The sequence below is a fragment of the Bombina bombina genome, chromosome 1 (genome assembly GCF_027579735.1).
Source record: "Bombina bombina isolate aBomBom1 chromosome 1, aBomBom1.pri, whole genome shotgun sequence".
NCBI lineage: Eukaryota > Metazoa > Chordata > Amphibia > Anura > Bombinatoridae > Bombina > Bombina bombina.
In genome coordinates, this window is record NC_069499.1 from 519,065,453 (window position 1) to 519,087,517 (window position 22,065).

Below are 22,065 nucleotides of genomic sequence, written 5' to 3' on the forward strand. Positions count from 1 at the left end.
GACCTGTTAAAAATGGGAGTGATTCATCCCGTTCCATTAAGAGAACAAGGGATGGGGTTCTACTCCAATCTGTTTATAGTTCCCAAAAAGGAGGGAACGTTCAGACCAATCTTAGATCTCAAGATCTTAAACAAGTTTCTCAAGGTTCCATCGTTCAAGATGGAAACCATTCGAACTATTCTTCCTTCCATCCAGGAAGGTCAATTCATGACCACGGTGGATTTAAAGGATGCGTATTTACATATTCCTATCCACAAGGAACATCATCGGTTCCTGAGGTTCGCATTCCTGGACAAACATTACCAGTTCGTGGCGCTTCCTTTCGGATTAGCCACTGCTCCAAGGATTTTCACAAAGGTACTAGGGTCCCTTCTAGCTGTGCTAAGACCAAGGGGCATTGCTGTAGTACCTTACTTGGACGACATTCTGATTCAAGCGTCGTCCCTTCCTCAAGCAAAGGCTCACACGGACATTGTCCTGGCCTTTCTCAGATCTCACGGATGGAAAGTGAAAGTGGAAAAGAGTTCTCTATCTCCGTCAACAAGGGTTCCCTTCTTGGGAACAATAATAGACTCCTTAGAAATGAGGATTTTTCTGACAGAGGCCAGAAAAACAAAACTTCTAGACTCTTGTCGGATACTTCATTCCGTTCCTCTTCCTTCCATAGCTCAGTGCATGGAAGTGATCGGATTGATGGTAGCGGCAATGGACATAGTTCCTTTTGCACGCATTCATCTAAGACCATTACAACTGTGCATGCTCAGTCAGTGGAATGGGGACTATACAGACTTGTCTCCGAAGATACAAGTAAATCAGAGGACCAGAGACTCACTCCGTTGGTGGCTGTCCCTGGACAACCTGTCACGAGGGATGACATTCCGCAGACCAGAGTGGGTCATTGTCACGACCGACGCCAGTCTGATGGGCTGGGGCGCGGTCTGGGGATCCCTGAAAGCTCAGGGTCTTTGGTCTCGGGAAGAATCTCTTCTACCGATAAATATTCTGGAACTGAATCTTTAGGGGCTTTCCCAAAGCATAGGCAGAGCCTCATTTTCGCGCCGGTGTGGCGCACTTGTTTTTGAGAGGCATGGCATGCAGTCGCATGTGAGAGGAGCTCTGATACTTAGAAAAGACTTTCTGAAGGCGTCATTTGGTATCGTATTCCCCTTGGGGCTTGGTTGGGTCTCAGCAAAGCAGATACCAGGGACTGTAAAGGGGTTAAAGTTCAAAACGGCTCCGGTTCCGTTATTTTAAGGGTTAAAGCTTCCAAATTTGGTGTGCAATACTTTTAAGGCTTTAAGACACTGTGGTGAAAATTTGGTGAATTTTGAACAATTCCTTCATGTTTTTTCGCATTTGCAGTAATAAAGTGTGTTCAGTTTAAAATTTAAAGTGACAGTAACGGTTTTATTTTAAAACGTTTTTTGTACTTGTTATCAAGTTTATGCCTGTTTAACATGTCTGAACTACCAGATAGACTGTGTTCTGAATGTGGGGAAGCCAGAATTCCTATTCATTTAAATAAATGTGATTTATGTGACAATGACAATGATGCCCAAGATGATTCCTCAAGTGAGGGGAGTAAGCATGGTACTGCATCATTCCCTCCTTCGTCTACACGAGTCTTGCCCACTCAGGAGGCCCCTAGTACATCTAGCGCGCCAATACTCCTTACTATGCAACAATTAACGGCTGTAATGGATAATTCTGTCAAAAACATTTTAGCCAAAATGAACACTTATCAGCGTAAGCGCGACTGCTCTGTTTTAGATACTGAAGAGCATGACGACGCTGATATTAATATTTCTGAAGGGCCCCTAACTCAGTCTGATGGGGCCAGGGAGGTTTTGTCTGAGGGAGAAATTACTGATTCAGGGAACATTTCTCAACAAGCTGAACCTGATGTGATTGCATTTAAATTTAAGTTGGAACATCTCCGCATTCTGCTTAAGGAGGTATTATCCACTCTGGATGATTGTGACAAGTTGGTCATCCCAGAGAAACTATGTAAAATGGACAAGTTCCTAGAGGTGCCGGGGCTCCCAGAAGCTTTTCCTATACCCAAGCGGGTGGCGGACATTGTTAATAAAGAATGGGAAAGGCCCGGTATTCCTTTCGTCCCTCCCCCCATATTTAAAAAATTGTTTCCTATGGTCGACCCCAGAAAGGACTTATGGCAGACAGTCCCCAAGGTCGAGGGAGCGGTTTCCACTTTAAACAAACGCACCACTATACCCATAGAGGATAGTTGTGCTTTCAAAGATCCTATGGATAAAAAATTAGAAGGTTTGCTTAAAAAGATGTTTGTTCAACAGGGTTACCTTCTACAACCAATTTCATGCATTGTCCCTGTCGCTACAGCCGCATGTTTCTGGTTCGATGAGCTGATAAAGGCGGTCGACAGTGATTCTCCTCCTTATGAGGAGATTATGGACAGAATCAATGCTCTCAAATTGGCTAATTCTTTCACCCTAGACGCCACTTTGCAATTGGCTAGGTTAGCGGCTAAGAATTCTGGGTTTGCTATTGTGGCGCGCAGAGCGCTTTGGTTGAAATCTTGGTCGGCTGATGCGTCTTCCAAGAACAAGCTACTTAACATTCCTTTCAAGGGGAAAACGCTGTTTGGCCCTGACTTGAAAGAGATTATCTCGGATATCACTGGGGGTAAGGGCCACGCCCTTCCTCAGGATCGGCCTTTCAAGGCAAAAAATAAACCTAATTTTCGTCCCTTTCGTAGAAACGGACCAGCCCAAAGTGCTACGTCCTCTAAGCAAGAGGGTAATACTTCTCAAGCCAAGCCAGCTTGGAGACCAATGCAAGGCTGGAACAAGGGAAAGCAGGCCAAGAAGCCTGCCACTGCTAACAAGACAGCATGAAATGTTGGCCCCCGATCCGGGACCGGATCTGGTGGGGGGCAGACTCTCTCTCTTCGCTCAGGCTTGGGCAAGAGATGCTCTGGATCCTTGGGCGCTAGAAATAGTCTCCCAAGGTTATCTTCTGGAATTCAAGGGACTTCCCCCAAGGGGGAGGTTCCACAGGTCTCAGTTGTCTTCAGACCACATAAAAAGACAGGCATTCTTACATTGTGTAGAAGACCTGTTAAAAATGGGAGTGATTCATCCCGTTCCATTAAGAGAACAAGGGATGGGGTTCTACTCCAATCTGTTTATAGTTCCCAAAAAGGAGGGAACGTTCAGACCAATCTTAGATCTCAAGATCTTAAACAAGTTTCTCAAGGTTCCATCGTTCAAGATGGAAACCATTCGAACTATTCTTCCTTCCATCCAGGAAGGTCAATTCATGACCACGGTGGATTTAAAGGATGCGTATTTACATATTCCTATCCACAAGGAACATCATCGGTTCCTGAGGTTCGCATTCCTGGACAAACATTACCAGTTCGTGGCGCTTCCTTTCGGATTAGCCACTGCTCCAAGGATTTTCACAAAGGTACTAGGGTCCCTTCTAGCTGTGCTAAGACCAAGGGGCATTGCTGTAGTACCTTACTTGGACGACATTCTGATTCAAGCGTCGTCCCTTCCTCAAGCAAAGGCTCACACGGACATTGTCCTGGCCTTTCTCAGATCTCACGGATGGAAAGTGAAAGTGGAAAAGAGTTCTCTATCTCCGTCAACAAGGGTTCCCTTCTTGGGAACAATAATAGACTCCTTAGAAATGAGGATTTTTCTGACAGAGGCCAGAAAAACAAAACTTCTAGACTCTTGTCGGATACTTCATTCCGTTCCTCTTCCTTCCATAGCTCAGTGCATGGAAGTGATCGGATTGATGGTAGCGGCAATGGACATAGTTCCTTTTGCACGCATTCATCTAAGACCATTACAACTGTGCATGCTCAGTCAGTGGAATGGGGACTATACAGACTTGTCTCCGAAGATACAAGTAAATCAGAGGACCAGAGACTCACTCCGTTGGTGGCTGTCCCTGGACAACCTGTCACGAGGGATGACATTCCGCAGACCAGAGTGGGTCATTGTCACGACCGACGCCAGTCTGATGGGCTGGGGCGCGGTCTGGGGATCCCTGAAAGCTCAGGGTCTTTGGTCTCGGGAAGAATCTCTTCTACCGATAAATATTCTGGAACTGAGAGCGATATTCAATGCTCTCAAGGCTTGGCCTCAGCTAGCGAGGGCCAAGTTCATACGGTTTCAATCAGACAACATGACAACTGTTGCGTACATCAACCATCAGGGGGGAACAAGGAGTTCCCTGGCGATGGAAGAAGTGACCAAGATCATTCTATGGGCGGAGTCTCACTCCTGCCACCTGTCTGCTATCCACATCCCAGGAGTGGAAAATTGGGAAGCGGATTTTCTGAGTCGTCAGACATTGCATCCGGGGGAGTGGGAACTCCATCCGGAAATCTTTGCCCAAGTCACTCAGCTGTGGGGCATTCCAGACATGGATCTGATGGCCTCTCGTCAGAACTTCAAAGTTCCTTGCTACGGGTCCAGATCCAGGGATCCCAAGGCGGCTCTAGTGGATGCACTAGTAGCACCTTGGACCTTCAAACTAGCTTATGTGTTCCCGCCGTTTCCTCTCATCCCCAGGCTGGTAGCCAGGATCAATCAGGAGAGGGCGTCGGTGATCTTGATAGCTCCTGCGTGGCCACGCAGGACTTGGTATGCAGATCTGGTGAATATGTCATCGGCTCCTCCTTGGAAGCTACCTTTGAGACGAGACCTTCTTGTTCAGGGTCCGTTCGAACATCCGAATCTGGTTTCACTCCAGCTGACTGCTTGGAGATTGAACGCTTGATCTTATCGAAGCGAGGATTCTCAGATTCTGTTATCGATACTCTTGTTCAGGCCAGAAAGCCTGTAACTAGAAAGATTTACCACAAAATTTGGAAAAAATATATCTGTTGGTGTGAATCTAAAGGATTCCCTTGGGACAAGGTTAAGATTCCTAGGATTCTATCCTTCCTTCAAGAAGGATTGGAAAAAGGATTATCTGCAAGTTCCCTGAAGGGACAGATTTCTGCCTTGTCTGTGTTACTTCACAAAAAGCTGGCCGCTGTGCCAGATGTTCAAGCCTTTGTTCAGGCTCTGGTTAGAATTAAGCCTGTTTACAAACCTTTGACTCCTCCTTGGAGTCTCAATTTAGTTCTTTCAGTTCTTCAGGGGGTTCCGTTTGAACCCTTGCATTCCGTTGATATTAAGTTATTATCTTGGAAAGTTTTGTTTCTAGTTGCAATTTCTTCTGCTAGAAGAGTTTCAGAATTATCTGCTCTGCAGTGTTCTCCTCCTTATCTGGTGTTCCATGCAGATAAGGTGGTTTTACGTACTAAACCTGGTTTTCTTCCAAAAGTTGTTTCTAACAAAAACATTAACCAGGAGATTATAGTACCTTCTCTGTGTCCGAAACCAGTTTCAAAGAAGGAACGTTTGTTGCACAATTTGGATGTTGTTCGCGCTCTAAAATTCTATTTAGATGCTACAAAGGATTTTAGACAAACATCTTCCTTGTTTGTTGTTTATTCCGGTAAAAGGAGAGGTCAAAAAGCAACTTCTACCTCTCTCTCTTTTTGGATTAAAAGCATCATCAGATTGGCTTACGAGACTGCCGGACGGCAGCCTCCCGAAAGAATCACAGCTCATTCCACTAGGGCTGTGGCTTCCACATGGGCCTTCAAGAACGAGGCTTCTGTTGATCAGATATGTAGGGCAGCGACTTGGTCTTCACTGCACACTTTTACCAAATTTTACAAGTTTGATACTTTTGCTTCTTCTGAGGCTATTTTTGGGAGAAAGGTTTTGCAAGCCGTGGTGCCTTCCATTTAGGTGACCTGATTTGCTCCCTCCCTTCATCCGTGTCCTAAAGCTTTGGTATTGGTTCCCACAAGTAAGGATGACGCCGTGGACCGGACACACCTATGTTGGAGAAAACAGAATTTATGTTTACCTGATAAATTACTTTCTCCAACGGTGTGTCCGGTCCACGGCCCGCCCTGGTTTTTTTAATCAGGTCTGATAATTTATTTTCTTTAACTACAGTCACCACGGTACCATATGGTTTCTCCTATGCAAATATTCCTCCTTAACGTCGGTCGAATGACTGGGGTAGGCGGAGCCTAGGAGGGATCATGTGACCAGCTTTGCTGGGCTCTTTGCCATTTCCTGTTGGGGAAGAGAATATCCCACAAGTAAGGATGACGCCGTGGACCGGACACACCGTTGGAGAAAGTAATTTATCAGGTAAACATAAATTCTGTTTTTTTTTTCTCACTACTAAATCTAGTAAGGGGCAGAAAGCTACTAAGGTAGCATTCACCTCTGAACTCACAGAAAGAGATTTAAGACTTTCTTGATGGTGGGAAGGTCACCTTTCTAAGGGCTAGATTACAAGTGGAGCGCTAATTTATCACGTGCCTATGTGTTTATGGGCACACAATAAATAAGTGACTGGTTATTGCTACAGCGAGCTTGCAGTAGCAATTAGTGCTCAAAGAATTAATCAGAGGTCAGACCTCTGGTTAATTTTTAAAATGTCCCTCAAAATAAAATGTAAGATCCCTTTTAAAAAATAAAAAAATGTATCATCGTTTTAAAAAAAACAAAAACTGCACTAAGCAGTTTTTAGGGGTTAAAGTTGGCGTTAGAAAATAAACGGCACTCAATAGTGCCTTTACATTGCGGTTTATGGGGACTGTGTGTTCTCTATAAATATATATGTATATGCTTATATACATATATATTTGTGTTAATATGTGTATATACACATATTAACAATTTAAAACAAACACAAAATATATATATATATATATATATATATATATGTATACACACACACATATATATATTTAAATTTGATGCCCATTGCTGCACCACTTACCCCCTTTCTTATGCCGTGTCTCACGGCTTGAGTTTGAGGCTCCTATTAGAGCCTATGGAATCATGCTTTCATGAGCACAATGCTTCCTTGCAATGCGAACACGAGGTCGCGTTCACATTGCACCTAACTTGTAATACAAGCACATATTTGCGTGCGCTAGTATTACTAAGTGGAGTGCAAATATCGCCATCTCGAAAGCAATATTTTGCGCTCCACTTGTTATCTAGCCCAAAGAGTATTACAGCTCTTTCTTCAAGAGCAATTACAACATTGTGGGTTTTTGAAAGATTATGCTTCTTTGGAGCAGATTTGTCTTATCTGCGTACTTATTTCAGAGTTTATCGCAAGCAACTTTTGGCCAGAAAGTCCTTCAGGCTGCAGTGTCGGCTAAAAAGAACTGCCAAATTGTCCCACACTTTCCGTAACATAGACCATCATCTTGGGTTATAATCCCATATGTTATGGAAGACTGTGGGCCATCATCATTTTACGAAAGAAAACAAATCTTAATTGATAAATTATTTTCTTTTGGTATAATGGTCCCCAGGCTCCGCCCGTTTAAATTTATGGATGACAGTTCTAATGACACCTCTATAGACCTTGCTTTGCTTTTCCTACCCTTTTTTTTCCTGTTTTCTACTCGGCTATACATAAAACTAAGAGAGAGATGGGAGGTGGGAGGGTTTTAAAGCTCTTGTATGGGTTTTTCACATCCTTCTAGTGGCAGAAAATATATCCCATATATTATGGAGGACTGTGGACATCATCATTCTGAAGAAAAATAATTTATCAGGTAGGCATACATTTAGTTTTTTTTCTTATTGAAACCAAAACCCAATAAAATGGGCTGAGATTGTTGGTAGAGCAGACCTAGTTATCCTATCTGTCTAAATATTTAAACAAAGTCCTCCTCATCTTCTTAATGTTTACTCAAAGACCAATACTTAGAGAGAAAATGTAAATAAGCATTTTAGTATCTTTCTGACACACTCCCACTGGGTGCATGATTTCATCTAAACCTTCTAGCTTTTCTATAACCAGTACTTAAACTACTGAAATTTGCAGTATAGGTTGGGGATACAACAGACAAAATCAGCTATTTTAAATGACAAAAAAAATATAAAGGAACCATTTGTAAACGATTTAAGATATTATAGAATAGATAATTGGGAATACATTATAGGAGAGAAAAAAATTACAGTACACTGTCACACCTCATTTGCTGCAATTGTTTTTTGATAACTACTCACCATTTGCCTTATTCGGATGAGCTAATTGGGGATTATTACTTAAATAGACACAAACATTTTGTTTGCAAAAGATTAATTGTTTTGTAGTTTCTTATCCCATTATCTCTATTAAGGTCAATAAAGGGAGACATCGGGGTAAGGCCTGTAAAGCCTGCCATGAGCCCTTCCAATTCTCAGAATTTGAAAACTCTTAATTTTAGGTGTTATGCCCAAAATCATTTGAACTATTTATTGACTGCTATTATTATTTAAAAAGCTGTAATATGCAGAGCTCAAATTCAGAGAGGCCACATAGTACCTTGTTAAGTTTATAACAGACAAAGAGCAAAAGCAATGAAATCTTCCATATCTATATAGGTTAAATAATACATTCTTCAGTATCAGATGAAGGAATTATACTGTCCGAATCTGAGATTTTACCCTCAGAGGCTACCGACGTATCCTCCTCATCAGACTTATGAGGGAGGGCAACCTGCGTAACAGCAGATGGGACAGATACCTTACTATCTGCAATTTTCCTCTTGCATTTCCCCAACATAGGAAAAGCAGATAATGCCACAGATACCGCAGAAGATACCTGTGCAGCAAAATTTGCAGGCAAATAAACTCCTCCAGGAGGCTGAGAGGAACTGCAAGGCACTGTATGTGACGCCATAGAGGCTTGGGACGTTTGAGGAAAAAGCTGTGTCATTGCCTGAACAGCATCATCCTGAGAGACATTGGGCTCAGAGGACAACAATTTATCTTTAAATTGAAGTGTTCTAGCTAAGCATGCAGCATAGAATTGTATAGGCAAAATTACTAAATAAAAAATTCCCCAAATTGTAGAATTTTTTTAAATTCACTGTCACTTTAGGATTTTTTATTACCCCAGCCGCTTAACGTTATGCAAAAATTCTTTAAAATAATAAACCAATCAGACTCCCTACACATCAGACAGGCTGAGGTGCCTTACCATAACACTTATACACAATTTGGCTGCCAGCAGTCTCTAAAACGATCATAAAGTAGATCGACACTGAAGAGTCTGAAATTCAATGACGCCGCTCCGCCCTGTGAATATCCGACAGCAGAGAGAAGTCACATGACCGGCAGAGAGAGGAAACTACGCAGCAAGTAAAAGGCGCGCATTTCCCTCTGCCTACAAAACCGGAGCTTAATTTACACAAATGCTCAAGCAGTCTGTCAGTTAGCCTGTTCTAGCTAAGCAAGCAAAGAAAAACAACTGCCAAATTTTAGGTTTATACATAAATCCCTGTATAAAACATAAGCCACACACATACTAATAAAGTATTTCAACAAAATTAGCCCAGAGAGGAAAAACGTCCCAATAAAAGGGAAGATTAACCCCTAGTCTCAACATACATAATGTGCCTGCCCACTGCCAAAGAAAATCCTGTATAAAGGATTTTAAAAATGTCTCCATCTACTGCATATGACATATTCTTCTGAAGTGCAAGTCTCCAAGACCTAGAAGACAAAAGCACTTACCTGCTGTCTGGCAGGAAGACAGCTCACAAGGTATTAAAGGACACATACTCCTCACAGAGACCTGTAGAAAAAGAAAGAACAGAGTAACCAACTCTGGCTTTCTGTACCATGAGCAGCAATGTGTTAGGAAATAAATATTGGCTACTTTGGACGACTCCAATACTTCTGTCGTTGTCAACTCTAAGAAGTCTAGTAAATACTATGATGTTCCTTCCTCTGTGGAAGTGTTTCCTGTTCCAGACCGTGTGACAGAGATTATTTCACAGGAATGAGAGAAGCCAGGGATACCTTTCTCCCGGTCTCCTGTCTTAAAAATTAAAGATTCATGGCGCAAGGTGCCTAAAGTAGAAGAGGCTATTTCTACTTTGGCTAAGAGACCAACGATCCCTATAGAGGATAGCTGCTCCTTTAAGGATGCCATGGACAAAAAGCTGGAGGCTTATTTGAAAAAGATGTATGTTCATCAAGGTTTTCAATAGAAACCTGCAGTTTGTATTGCCACAGAAGCAAGTGCGGCATCTTATTGGTGCAACGCCTTGTCTGAATCAATTTTAGTAGAGACTCCTTTGGAGGAGATCCAAGATAGGATTAATGTTCTCAAACTAGCCAATTCCTTTATTTCTGATGGTAACATGCAAGTTATTAGACTGGGTGCCAAGATATCTTCACTGTGTTAGCCTGTAGGGCTTTGTGGCTAAAATCTTTGTCAGCGGATGTTACCTCCAAGCTTCTGGCGCTTCCTTACAAGGGTAAGACCTTGTTTGGACCTGATCTGACAGAAATAATTTCTGGAATTATGGGTGGAAAAGGGTCTTTCTTTCATGTAATTGGCAAGAGTCCATGAGCTAGTGACGTATGGGATATACATTCCTACCAGGAGGGGCAAAGTTTCCAAAACCTCAAAATGCCTATATATACACCCCCACCACACCCACAATTCAGTTTTACAAACTTTGCCTCCTATGGAGGTGGTGAAGTAAGTTTGTGCTAGATTTCTACGTTGATATGCGCTTCTCAGCATGCTGAAGCCCGGTTCCTCTCAGAGTGCAGTGAATGACAGAGGGATGTGAAGGGAGTATTACCTATTGAATACAATGGTCATCCTAACGGGGATCTATTTCATAGGTTCTCTGTTATCGGTCGTAGAGATTCATCTCCTACCTCCCTATTCAGATCGACGATATACTCTTATATACCATTACCTCTACTGATTCTCGTTTCAGTACTGGTTTGGCTATCTACTTTATGTAGAGGAGTGTCTTTTGGTAAGTATGTTTTCTTTTATTTATGACACTCTCAGCTATGGTTTGTCACTTTGTATGTAAAGTTCTAAATATATGTTTTATACTTTATTTATTTGCCATGATTCAGGTTAATCAGTATATTTCCTTCTTATAGACTGTCAGTTTCATTTTGGGAAATGCATATAAAAAAAAAAAGAAAAGAATTTCTTACTTGAAAATTTTCAAATTGACTTTCTTTTCTAAATTGCGGGCTGTTAGGCTCGCGGGAGCGCAAAATGCTATAATTTATTGCGTCATTTTTGGCGCGAGAATTAAGTTTGTTGGCGTAATGTCGTCATTTCCGGCGTCTTAGTTGGCGCCGAGAGTTTTCACGTAGTTGTGTGTTTGTTGCAGACTTTCTTGGCGCCAAAAAATATTTTGTCAGTTGTGGGCATCATACTTGGCGCCAGATTTTTGACATTATTTAAGTTCTTATTTCATTTTGCTTCTGGTTTCCAGAGGCTTATTCTGTTTGCATTTTTTCCCATTCCTGAAACTGTCATATAAGGAAATTGATAATTTTGCTTTATATGTTGTTTTTTCTATTACATGTTGCAAGATGTCTCAATCTGACCCTGTCACAGAATCTACTTCTTGAATGCTGCTGCCTGATATTGGTTCTACCAAAGCTAAGTGCATTTGTTGTAAACTTGTGGTAACTGTTCCTCCGGTTGTAGTTTGTGTTAGTTGTCATGATAAATATTTCCATTAGTAGTAATCCATTACCTTTTGTTGTTCCTTCAACATCTAATGTTTGGGATATTCCTGTTAATGTGAGAGAATTTGTTTCTAATTCTATTCAGAAGGCCCTGTCTGTTATACCACCTTCTAATAAACGTAAAAGGTCTTTTAAAACTTTTCATAAATTCGATTAATTTTTAAATGACTGACAGCATTCTGATTTATCTTGGTTCAGAAGATTCTGCCTCAGATATTGACACTGACAAATCTTCATATTTATTTGAAAAGGAGTATATTCCTTCTTTATTAAAAGAGGTGTTGATTGCATTAAATATGGAGGAGACTAGTCCTCTTGATATTAAAACCAGTAAACGTTTAAATTCGGGTTTTAAACCTCATGTAGTTATTCCAGAGGTTTTTCCAGTTCCTGATGCTCTTTCAGATGTAATTTCTAGGGACTGGAATAGTCTGGGTACTTCATTTACTACTTCTTCAAGGTTTAAGAAACTGTACCCTTTGCCGACTGATAGATTGGAGTTTTGGGAAAAGATTCCCAAAGTTGATGGGGCTATCTCTACTCTTGCAAAGCGTACTACTATTCCTATGGCAGATAGTACTTCTTTTAAAGATCCTTTAGATAGGAATCTTATCTAAGGAAGATTATTTATGTCCAGGTCATCTTCTTAGGCCTGCTATTTCTTTGGCTGATGTTGCTGTGGCTTCAACTTTTTGGTTGGAAACTTTAGCGCAACAAGTACCAGATCATAATGTGTATAGCATTGTTAAGCTAATTCAACATGCTAATAATTTCATTTGTGATGCCATTTTTGCTATCATTAGAATAGATGGCAGGTATATGTCTTTAGCTATTTTAGCTAGAAGAGCTTTATGGCTTAAATCTTGGAATGCGGATATGACTTCTAAGTCAACGTTGCTATCTCTTTCTTTCCAAGGTAATAAATTATTTGGTTCTCAGTTGGATTCTATTATTTCAACTGTCACTGGGGGGAAGGGAGCCTTTTTGCCTCAGGATAAAAAAATCTAAGGGTAAGTTTAGGGCTGCTAACCGTTTTCGTTCCTTTCGTCAGAATAAGGAACAGAAACCTGACCCTTCCCCTAAAGGAACGGTTTCCAATTGGAAGCTTTCTCCAGTCTGGAATAAATCCAAGACTTTTAGAAAATCAAAATCAGCCCCCAAGTCCGCATGAAGGTGCGGCCCTCATTCCAGCGCAGCTGGTAGGGGGCAGACTAAGATTTTACAAAGATGTTTGGATCAATTCAATCCAAAACCATTGGATTCAGAACATTGTTTCTCAAGGGTACAGAATAGGTTTCAAGGTAAGACCGCCTGTGAGAAGTTTCTTTCTCTCACGCATTCCAGTGAACCCAGTAAAGGCTCAGGCTTTCCTGAAGTGTGTTTCAGACCTGGAGTTATACTGGGTAATTTTGCCAGTTCCCTTTCCGGAACGGGGTCTGGGGTTTTACTCAAATCTGTTCATTGTTCCAAAGAAAGAGAATTCTTTCAGACCAGTTCTGGATCTAAAAATTTTGAATCATTATGTAAGAATACCAACATTCAAGATGGTGACTATAAGGACTATTCTGCCTTTTGTTCAGCAAGGACATTATATGTCCACAATAGACTTACAGGATGCATATCTTCATATTCCGATTCATCCAGATCACTATCAGATGAGATTCTCTATTACCAATTTGTTGCTCTTCCTTTTGGCCTAGCAACAGCTCCAAGAATCTTTTGAAATCTGGATGATATCTTGGTACTTGCTCAGTCTTTACATTCTGCAGAATCTCACACAAATCAACGTGTTGTTTCTTCAAATACATGGTTGGAGGATCAATTTACCAAAAAGTTCCTTGATTCCTCAGACAAGGGTAACCTTTTTAGGATTACAAATAGATTCAGTATGCATGACTTTGTCTCTCACAGACGTCTGAAATTGGTTTCAGCTTGTCGGAAACTTCAGTCTCAGTCATTCCCCTCAGTAGCTATGTGCATGGAGGTTTTAGGTCTCATGACTGCAGCATCGGACGCGATCCCCTTTGCTCGTTTTCACATGAGACCTCTTCAGCTTTGTATGCTGAGCCAATGGTGCAGGGATTATACAAAGATATCACAATTAATATCCTTAAATCCCAATATTCGACTATCTCTGACTTGGTGGTTTGATCACCATCGTTTAATTCAAGGGGCCTCTTTTGTTCGTCTAAACTGGACTGTGATTTCAACAGATGCAAGTCTTTCAGGTTGGGGAGCTGTCTGGGGATCTCTGACAGCGCAGAGGGTTTGGAAATCTCAAGAGGCGAGATTACCAATCAATATTTTGGAACGATTCTCAGAGCTCTTCAGTTTTGGCCTCTTCTGAAGAGAGAACCTTTTATTTGTTTTCAGACAGACAATGTCACAACCGTGGCGTATGTCAATCATCAAGGAGGGGCTCACAGTCCTCAAGCTAAGCTTTGGTTGGAAACTTTAGCGCAACAAGTACCAGATCATAATGTGTATAGCATTGTTAAGCTATTTCAACATGCTAATAATTTCATTTGTGATGCCATTTTTGATAAGGGAAGGGAGCCTTTTTGCCTCAGGATAAAAAAATCTAAGGGTAAATTTAGGGCTGCTAACCGTTTTCGTTCCTTTCGTCAGAATAAGGAACAGAAACCTGACCCTTCCCCTAAAGGAACGGTTTCCAATTGGAAGCTTTCTCCAGTCTGGAATAAATCCAAGACTTTTAGAAAATCAAAATCAGCCCCCAAGTCCGCATGAAGGTGCGGCCCTCATTCCAGCGCAGCTGTCTGGGGATCTCTGACAGCGCAGAGGGTTTGGAAATCTCAAGAGGCGAGATTACCAATCAATATTTTGGAACTCTGTGCGATTCTCAAAGCTCTTCAGTTTTGGCCTCTTCTGAAGAGAGAACCTTTTATTTGTTTTCAGACAGACAATGTCACAACCGTGGCGTATGTCAATCATCAAGGAGGTGCTCACAGTCCTCAAGCTATGAAATAAGTATCTCGGATACTTGCATGGGCAGAATCCAGCTCCTGTCTAATCTCTGCGGTCCATATCCCAGGTATAGAGAATTGGGAAGCGGATTATCTCAGTCGCCAGACTTTACATCCGGGAGAATGGTCTCTTCACCCAGATGTGTTTCTTCAGATTGTTCAGGTGTGGGGGCTTCCAGAAATAGATCTGATGGCTTCTCATCTAAACAGGAAACTTCCCAGGTATCTGTCCAGGTCCAGGGATCCTCAGGCGGAAGCAGTGGATGCGTTGTCACTTCCTTGGAATTATCAACCTGCTTATGTCTTTCCGCCTCTAGTTCTTCTTCCAAGAGTGATTTCCAAAATCATAATGGAGCGTTCATTTGTACTACTGGTGGCTCCAGCATGGCCACACAGGTTTTGGTATGCGGATCTTGTTCGGATGTCCAGTTGCCAACCTTGGCCACTTCCGTTAAGGCCAGACCTTCAATCTCAAGGCCCATTTTTCCATCGGATCTTAAATCATTAAATTTGAAGGTATGGAGATTGAACGCCTAGTGCTTAGTCATAGAGGTTTCTCTGACTCAGTGATTAATACTATGTTGCAGGCTCGCAAATCTGTGTCTAGAAAGATTTATTACCAAGTTTGGAAGACTTACATTTCATGGTGTTCTTCTCATAAATTCTCTTGGCATTCTTTTAGAATTCCTAGAATTTTACTGTTTCTTCAAGATGGTTTGGATAAAGGTTTGTCTGCAAGTTCCTTGAAATGACAAATCTCTGCTCTTTCTGTTCTGTTTCACAGAAAAATTGTTAATCTTCCTGATATTCATTGTTTTGTACAGGCTTTGGTTTGTATCAAGCCTGTCATTAAGCCAATTTCTCCTCCTTGGAGTCTTAATTTGGTTTTGAGGGCTTTACAGGCTCCTCCGTTTGAGCCTATGCATTCTCTGGACATTAAATTACTTTCTTGGAAAGTATTGTTCCTTTTTGCCATCTCTTCTGCTAGAAGAGTTTCTGAATTATCTGCTCTTTCTTGTGAGTCTCCTTTTCCAATTTTTCATCAGGATAAGGCGGTTTTGCGTACTTCATTTAAATTTTTACCTAAAGTTGTGAATTCCAACAACATTAGTAGAGAAATTGTTGTCCCTTCGTTGTGTCCTAATCCTAAGAATTCTTTGGAAATATCTTTACATTCTTTGGATGTGGTAAGAGCTTTGAAATATTATGTTGAAGCTACTAAAGATTTCAGAAAGACTTCTAGTCTATTTGTTATCTTTTCTGGTTCTAGGAAAGGTCAGAAGGCTTCTGCCATTTCTTTGGCATCTTAGTTAAAGCTTTTGATTCATCATGCTTATTTGGAGTCGGGTAAATCCCAGCCTGAGAGGTTTACGGCTCATTCTACTAGGTCAGTTTCTACTTCCTGGGCTTTTAAGAATGAAGTTTCTGTTGATCAGATTTGCAAAGCAGCAACTTGGTCTTCTTTGCATACTTTTATTAAATTCTACCATTTTGATGTTTTCTCTTCAGAAGCAGTTTTTGATAGAAAGGTACTTCAGGCAGCTGTTTCAGTTTGATTCTTCTGCTTATAATTTCAGTTTTTTTTCAATATAAAGATTAAAACTTTTTTATTTGGGTTGTGGATTGTTTTTTTAGCGGAATTGGCTGTCTTTATTTTTATCCCTCCCTCTCTAGTGACTCTTGCGTGGAGTTCCACATCTTGGGTATTTGCTATGCCATACGTCACTAGCTCATGGACTCTTGCCAATTACATGAAAGAAAACATAATTTATGTAAGAATTTACCTGATAAATTAATTTCTTTCATATTGGCAAGAGTCCATGAGGCCCACCTTTTTATGGTGGTTATGATTTTTTTTGTATAAAGCACAATTATTCCAATTCCTTGTTGATGCTTTCGCTCCTTTCTTATCACCCCACTTCTTGGCTATTCGTTAAACTGAATTGTGGTGGGGGGGGGGGTGTATTTATAGGCATTTTGAGGTTTGGGAAACTGACTCTCCTGGTAGGAATGTATATCCCATACGTCACTAGCTCATGGACTCTTGCCAATATGAAAGAAATGAATTTATCAGGTATATTCTTACATAAATTATGTTTTTCTACCACAAGACAAGAAAAACAGACCTAAAGGAGGTCAAAGTAATTTTTTTTTCCTTTCGTAACTTCAAAGGTCAAAGTCTTCCTCTCACTCTTCCAAGCAGGAACAGTCCAAGTCTTCTTGGAATCCCAATCAATCTTGGAATAAGGGGAAGCAATCAAAGAAACCCTCAGCTGAATCTAAGTCAGTATGAAGGGTCGGCCCCCGATCCGGGATCGGATCAAGTGGGGGCAAACTTTCCCTATTTTGTCAAGTGTGGATACGAGATGTCCCAGATCCTTGGGCTGTGGACATAGTATCTCAGGGTTACAAAATAGAATTGAAAACTTTCCCTCCCAGGGGCAGATTCCACCTCTCAAGATTTATCAGCAGACCAGGTAAAAAGAGCGGCATTCTTGAACTGCATTCACGACCTTTCCTCCCTGGGAGTGATTGTTCCAGTTCCAGTAAGGGAACAGGGTCCAGGATTCTATTCAAATCTGTTCGTGGTTCCCAAAAAAGAGGGAACTTTTTGACCTATTTTAGACCTAAAGTGTCTCAACAAGTTTCTCAGGGTACTGTCCTTCAAAATGCAAACCATTTGTTCCATTCTTCCTTTGGTTCAAGAGTGTCAGTTCATGTCGACCATAGATCTGAAGGATGCTTATCTTCATGTTCCCATCCACAGGGATCATCACAAGTTCTTGAGATTTGCCTTTCTAGACCAACACTTTCACTTTCTGATGGCTTGGCCTCAATTGTCCTTAGCCCGGTTTATCAGGTTCTAGTCGAACAACATCACCTCAGTGGCTTACATCAACCACCAGGGAGAAACTTGGAGTTCCTTAGCCATGAAGGAGGTGGCTCGGATTATTCAGTGGGCGGAAGCTCACATCTGTTGTCTGTCTGCCATCCACATTCCAGGAGTGGACAACTGGGAAGCGGTTTTCCTGAGAAGACAGACATTTCATGCCGGGGCATGGGCTCTCCATCCAGAGGTGTTCTCCAGGTTAACCCTCAAGTGGGGGGTGCCGGAGTTGGATCTGATGGCGTCTTGGCAGAACACCAAGCTTCCAAGGTACGGTTCAAGGTCAATAGATCTGCAGGCCGCTCTGATAGATGCTCTGACAGTTCCTTGGGTTTTTGGCCTAGCATACCTGTTTCCTCCGTTTGCGCTACTTCCTCAAGTCATTTCTCATATCAAACAGGAGAGAGAGTCTGTAATTCTAATAGCTCCTGCATGACCTCGCAGGATCTGGTATGCAGACTTAATAAAAATGTCATCTCTGCCAGCTTGGGGGTAGGCTCTGAGGAAGGACCTTCTAACGCAGGTTCCATCCCTCCATCCAATTCTTGTTTCTCTGAAGCTGACTGCTTGGAGATTGAACGCTTAGTTCTGGCTAAGCGTGTGTTTTCTGAGTCGATCATTGAGACCATGCTACAGGCTCGCAAGCCTGTTAATTGTAAAATTTACCCTAAGGTGTGGCGTAAATACCTTTATTGGTGTGAATCGAAAGGCTACTCTTGGAGTAGGGTCAGGATTCCTAGGATTTTGTCTTCTCCAGGAAGATATGGAGAAAGGGTTGTCAGCCAGTTCTCTAAAAGGTCAGATTTCTGCTTTATCTATTCTTTTACATAAGCGTCTGGCAGATGTGCCAGATGTTCAATCTTTTTGTCAGGCCCTGGTCAGAATCAGAGCCAATTTGAGCCAATGCGTTCTATAGATATTAAGTTGTTATCTTGGAACGTTTTATTTCTTATTGCTATCTCTTCTGTTCGGAGAGTTTCGGAACTCTCGGCTTTGCAGTGTGATTCGCCTTACCTTATCTTTCATGTAGATAAGGCGGTTCTTTGTATTAAATTGGGTTTTCTTCCAAAAATGGTTTCGGATAGAAATATTAATCAGGAAATTGTTGTTCCTTCTCTCTGTCCCAATCCTTCTTCTCATAAGGAACGCCTGTTGCACAACTTGTATGTTGTGCGTGCTCTAAAATTCTACCTACTGACGACTAAGGATTTTCGCCAGTCTTCTGCCCTGTTTGTTTGTTTCTCAGGAAAGCGTAAGGGTCAGAAGGCTACCACTACTTCTCTTTCCCTCTGGTTGAGAAGTCTAATTCGTTTTGCTTATGAGACTGCTGGTCAGCAGCCTCCTGGGAGAATTACAGCTCATTCCACTAGGGCTGTCTCATCTTCTTGGGTTTTCAAAAATGAAGCTTCGGTGGAACAGATTTGCAAGGCTACAACTTGGTCCTCTCTACATACTTTTTCTAAATTTTACAAATTTGATACTTTTGCCTCGGCTGAGGCCTCTTTTGGGAGAAAGGGTCTTTAAGCCGTAGTGCCTTCTGTTTAGGTCTGCCTGTCTTGTTCTCACTCCCTATTCATTCCGTGTCCTCTAGCTTGGATATTGGTTCCCACTAGTAATTGGAATGACATTGTGGACTCTCCATATCTTAGGAAAGAAAACAAAATTTATGCTTACCTGATAAATTTATTTATTTCCAGATATGGAGAGTCCATGGCCCCATCCTTAATTAAGACATTTTTTACTAAACCTCAGGCACCTCTAAACCTTTGTGTTATTCCTTTTTCCATTTCCCTTTGGTCGAATGACCGGGGATTATGGGTAGGGGAGTGACACTTAACAGCTTTGCTGTGGTGCTCTTTTCCGCCTCCTGCTGGCCAGGAGTGATATTCCCACTAAAAATTGGAATGACGTTGTGGACTCTCCATATTCGGAAAGAAAGAAATTTATCAGGTAAGCATAAATATATATATTTTTAAACCATCTCTTAGATTTTACAGATCAAATTAAATTAATTCTTCAATAAAATAGTAACTTACATAATATACATACTACATATGATTATAATACATAATAATATCCTATCTATGTGTTTGCAGATGGAATAATACTCCTATGGATGAAGCTATGCACTTTGGACACCACGATGTAGTCAAAATCCTTCAAGAATACCAAAATAATTATGTTCCCTCAGAAGATCCAGACAGTGGGAAGGAAGATCAGACAGTCCAAAAGAACCTAGATGGGCTGCTATAAAGGTGTCCTTCACACACAGATCATATATTTGCACTTGTTTAATTTGTAGGAGCCTATGACGTGTGTTTTTTATCTTATAGTGATGTATATTTTAAACAAAGTCTGTTTCTGTGTTATTTTTTTTGTGGGACACTCAGGATGAAATTTAAGGAAAAGCAACAAAGGCAAAGCCTCTCTTCTTTAACCTTTTCTGCTGTCAACCAGGTATGCAATGCAAAGACACATATGGCAGGCATCCCTGGCAGCACATGGTTAATGGGACTTATGCTGCATAGATTTGCCTACTTTATACTAGATTTCTATATGTTTGTTATAGAAATAGAATTATACACAGGTAACCCCTGAAAGATTATTAGATACTATTGTGTAAGGCTGTGCTTTCCATTGCAGTATATTAGAATTTCACTATTTTGTATGTTCTTATGTATCAAATAGTAAAATGTATTTTGGGATTGGAAATTGTTGCTGATGGGGATGTGAGTTGATGTTGCTGTCTCTCAGGTGATATAAAGCCTAGCAAAGTTATCCCTTGCTGCAAAATGGGGCCGTGCTTTAAAGGGGAATAACCTTAATATTTAATTGAAAGTATTTACAAATAATAATTTGGACTAGGGCATTATCCCAGAAATAAATTGTCACTCCTAGATTTTTTTGAAAATGTATTTTAAAGTACTTTATTTATATAAAGTTAATAAGATCACATGGATGTTTTTGATGTGTTGCTAAAGTAGCGCAAATCTTTAATTTGATGATTGTAGCCAATACCTACTAAAACTATGTGTTAATTGTAAAAGATCTGTCACCCACTCTATTTGCAGCTGCTGAAGTAGTCCCTTTTGTTGATCTATTTATAATGTGGGTCGCTTATACTGAGTATCTTTTCCCCAAACCTTACATAATCCAAATCCCCTTATATAAGTGAAGATAATATGAACATATTTTTAATGCATAGATGTGCTTTTAATATAAAATTGGATTGATATTGTTTTTGAGGACACAAATTCAGCTCTAAGACAAATGCTTAATTGATATGAGTTGAGGTTTACCAGATGGCTAGTGACACTAAACTTGTGATACAGAACCTCAATGGAGGTCTGTGAAATATATTGAACACGTTCCCAGTGCCTGCTTACTATGAATGCACAGTAGCTCTGTCACAAATGTACTCCTGACTAGTGATCCCTCTAAGGCCAGTTTGTTTGCAGCCCAGCAGTGAAACAGTTAATTAGGTAACCGCACCCTCCAATTTGAAAACACTGCACAATGCAGACTGCAAGGTTTGGTTCTCTTGGGCCACACACAAAACTGGCCTTAGAGGGAAACGCTGCTCCTGACCCCCTAGTGCTTGAGGTAGGGAGATAGTAAAGCGCTAATGCACATGCACAGAGTGCATTGTGCCTTCGTCAGCAAGATCTTGTTTTTTTACTCACAATGACTCCATTAATAGCTTCCCTGTCTCCCTATATGCAGTCTTGGATGCTCATCTGTGACAGCAGACAGTGCCTGCTCAGCTAAAACACAATCTGACTGGCTACATCAACCTGTCATAGATTAGCACAGATTTAAAAAAAACAGGATTAAGGGAGGTTATATATAATTGTCCACTGGAAGGGGGATTTACAATTAACACATTACTTCTATGTCCCTCAAAGAATTTGGTGTTACAAGATGCGTAAATGTATTTGTGATATTTTATATGTATGTTGTTTTTAGCTAAGAAAATGCGCACATAGATTTTTAAGACTGCTTTGTCTTGTATTTATGTCAGACCATTAGGATTTTTTTTTTGTTACATGTGAATGTACTTTCAGTATTTAAGTATGTGTAAAAGAAAGAACACATGGCTTTTAAAGGCCAATAATGTTTAAAGATAGTGCAACTTAATATACTTAAATATATAATTACCATGATGGAAATTAAATGTCAAATTGTAATTATAAAATGTATTAGAAATATTTATAAATGTAAAATCTGATAATTAAATATTTATTATACTATATTTGGTGCTGCGGTGAACAGGAATTGGTTAGATTTTAGAAATTAACCCAAAGAAAAATACGTTTAAATAAGAGTTTATTTTCCAAAGATACTTGTTACGAGATTAATTTATTAAATCCAAATATATTATTACAAGCTTTATGCTCAATATTCATAATTACACCTTGTTTGTTTATTTAACATCATGAACGAGTGAGGGAAAGAGAGGGGCAGGTCCATTCTCTTTCTGGATCGGACATATGTTTAGAGTCTGGGCTTAGTAATAGGCAGTGAGAATAAATATCTGGCTCCATTGTAACCATTCACAATACAAAACTGCTCACTGTAAAGAAGAGAATTTCATAGATTA

General features: G+C 40.7%; 1 protein-coding gene across 1 annotated transcript in view; it reads left to right on the forward strand.

The window, feature by feature from the left end:
* Positions 1-21,851, forward strand: part of GLS (glutaminase) — a 1,045,544-nt gene extending 1,023,693 nt beyond the window's left edge. The window contains exon 18 of the mRNA XM_053698626.1: positions 19,562-21,851. Within this exon, the coding sequence (XP_053554601.1) occupies positions 19,562-19,718 (157 nt within the window). The 3' untranslated portion in view covers positions 19,719-21,851. The remainder of the gene's footprint in view (positions 1-19,561) is intronic.
* Positions 21,852-22,065: the final 214 nt, after the last annotated feature.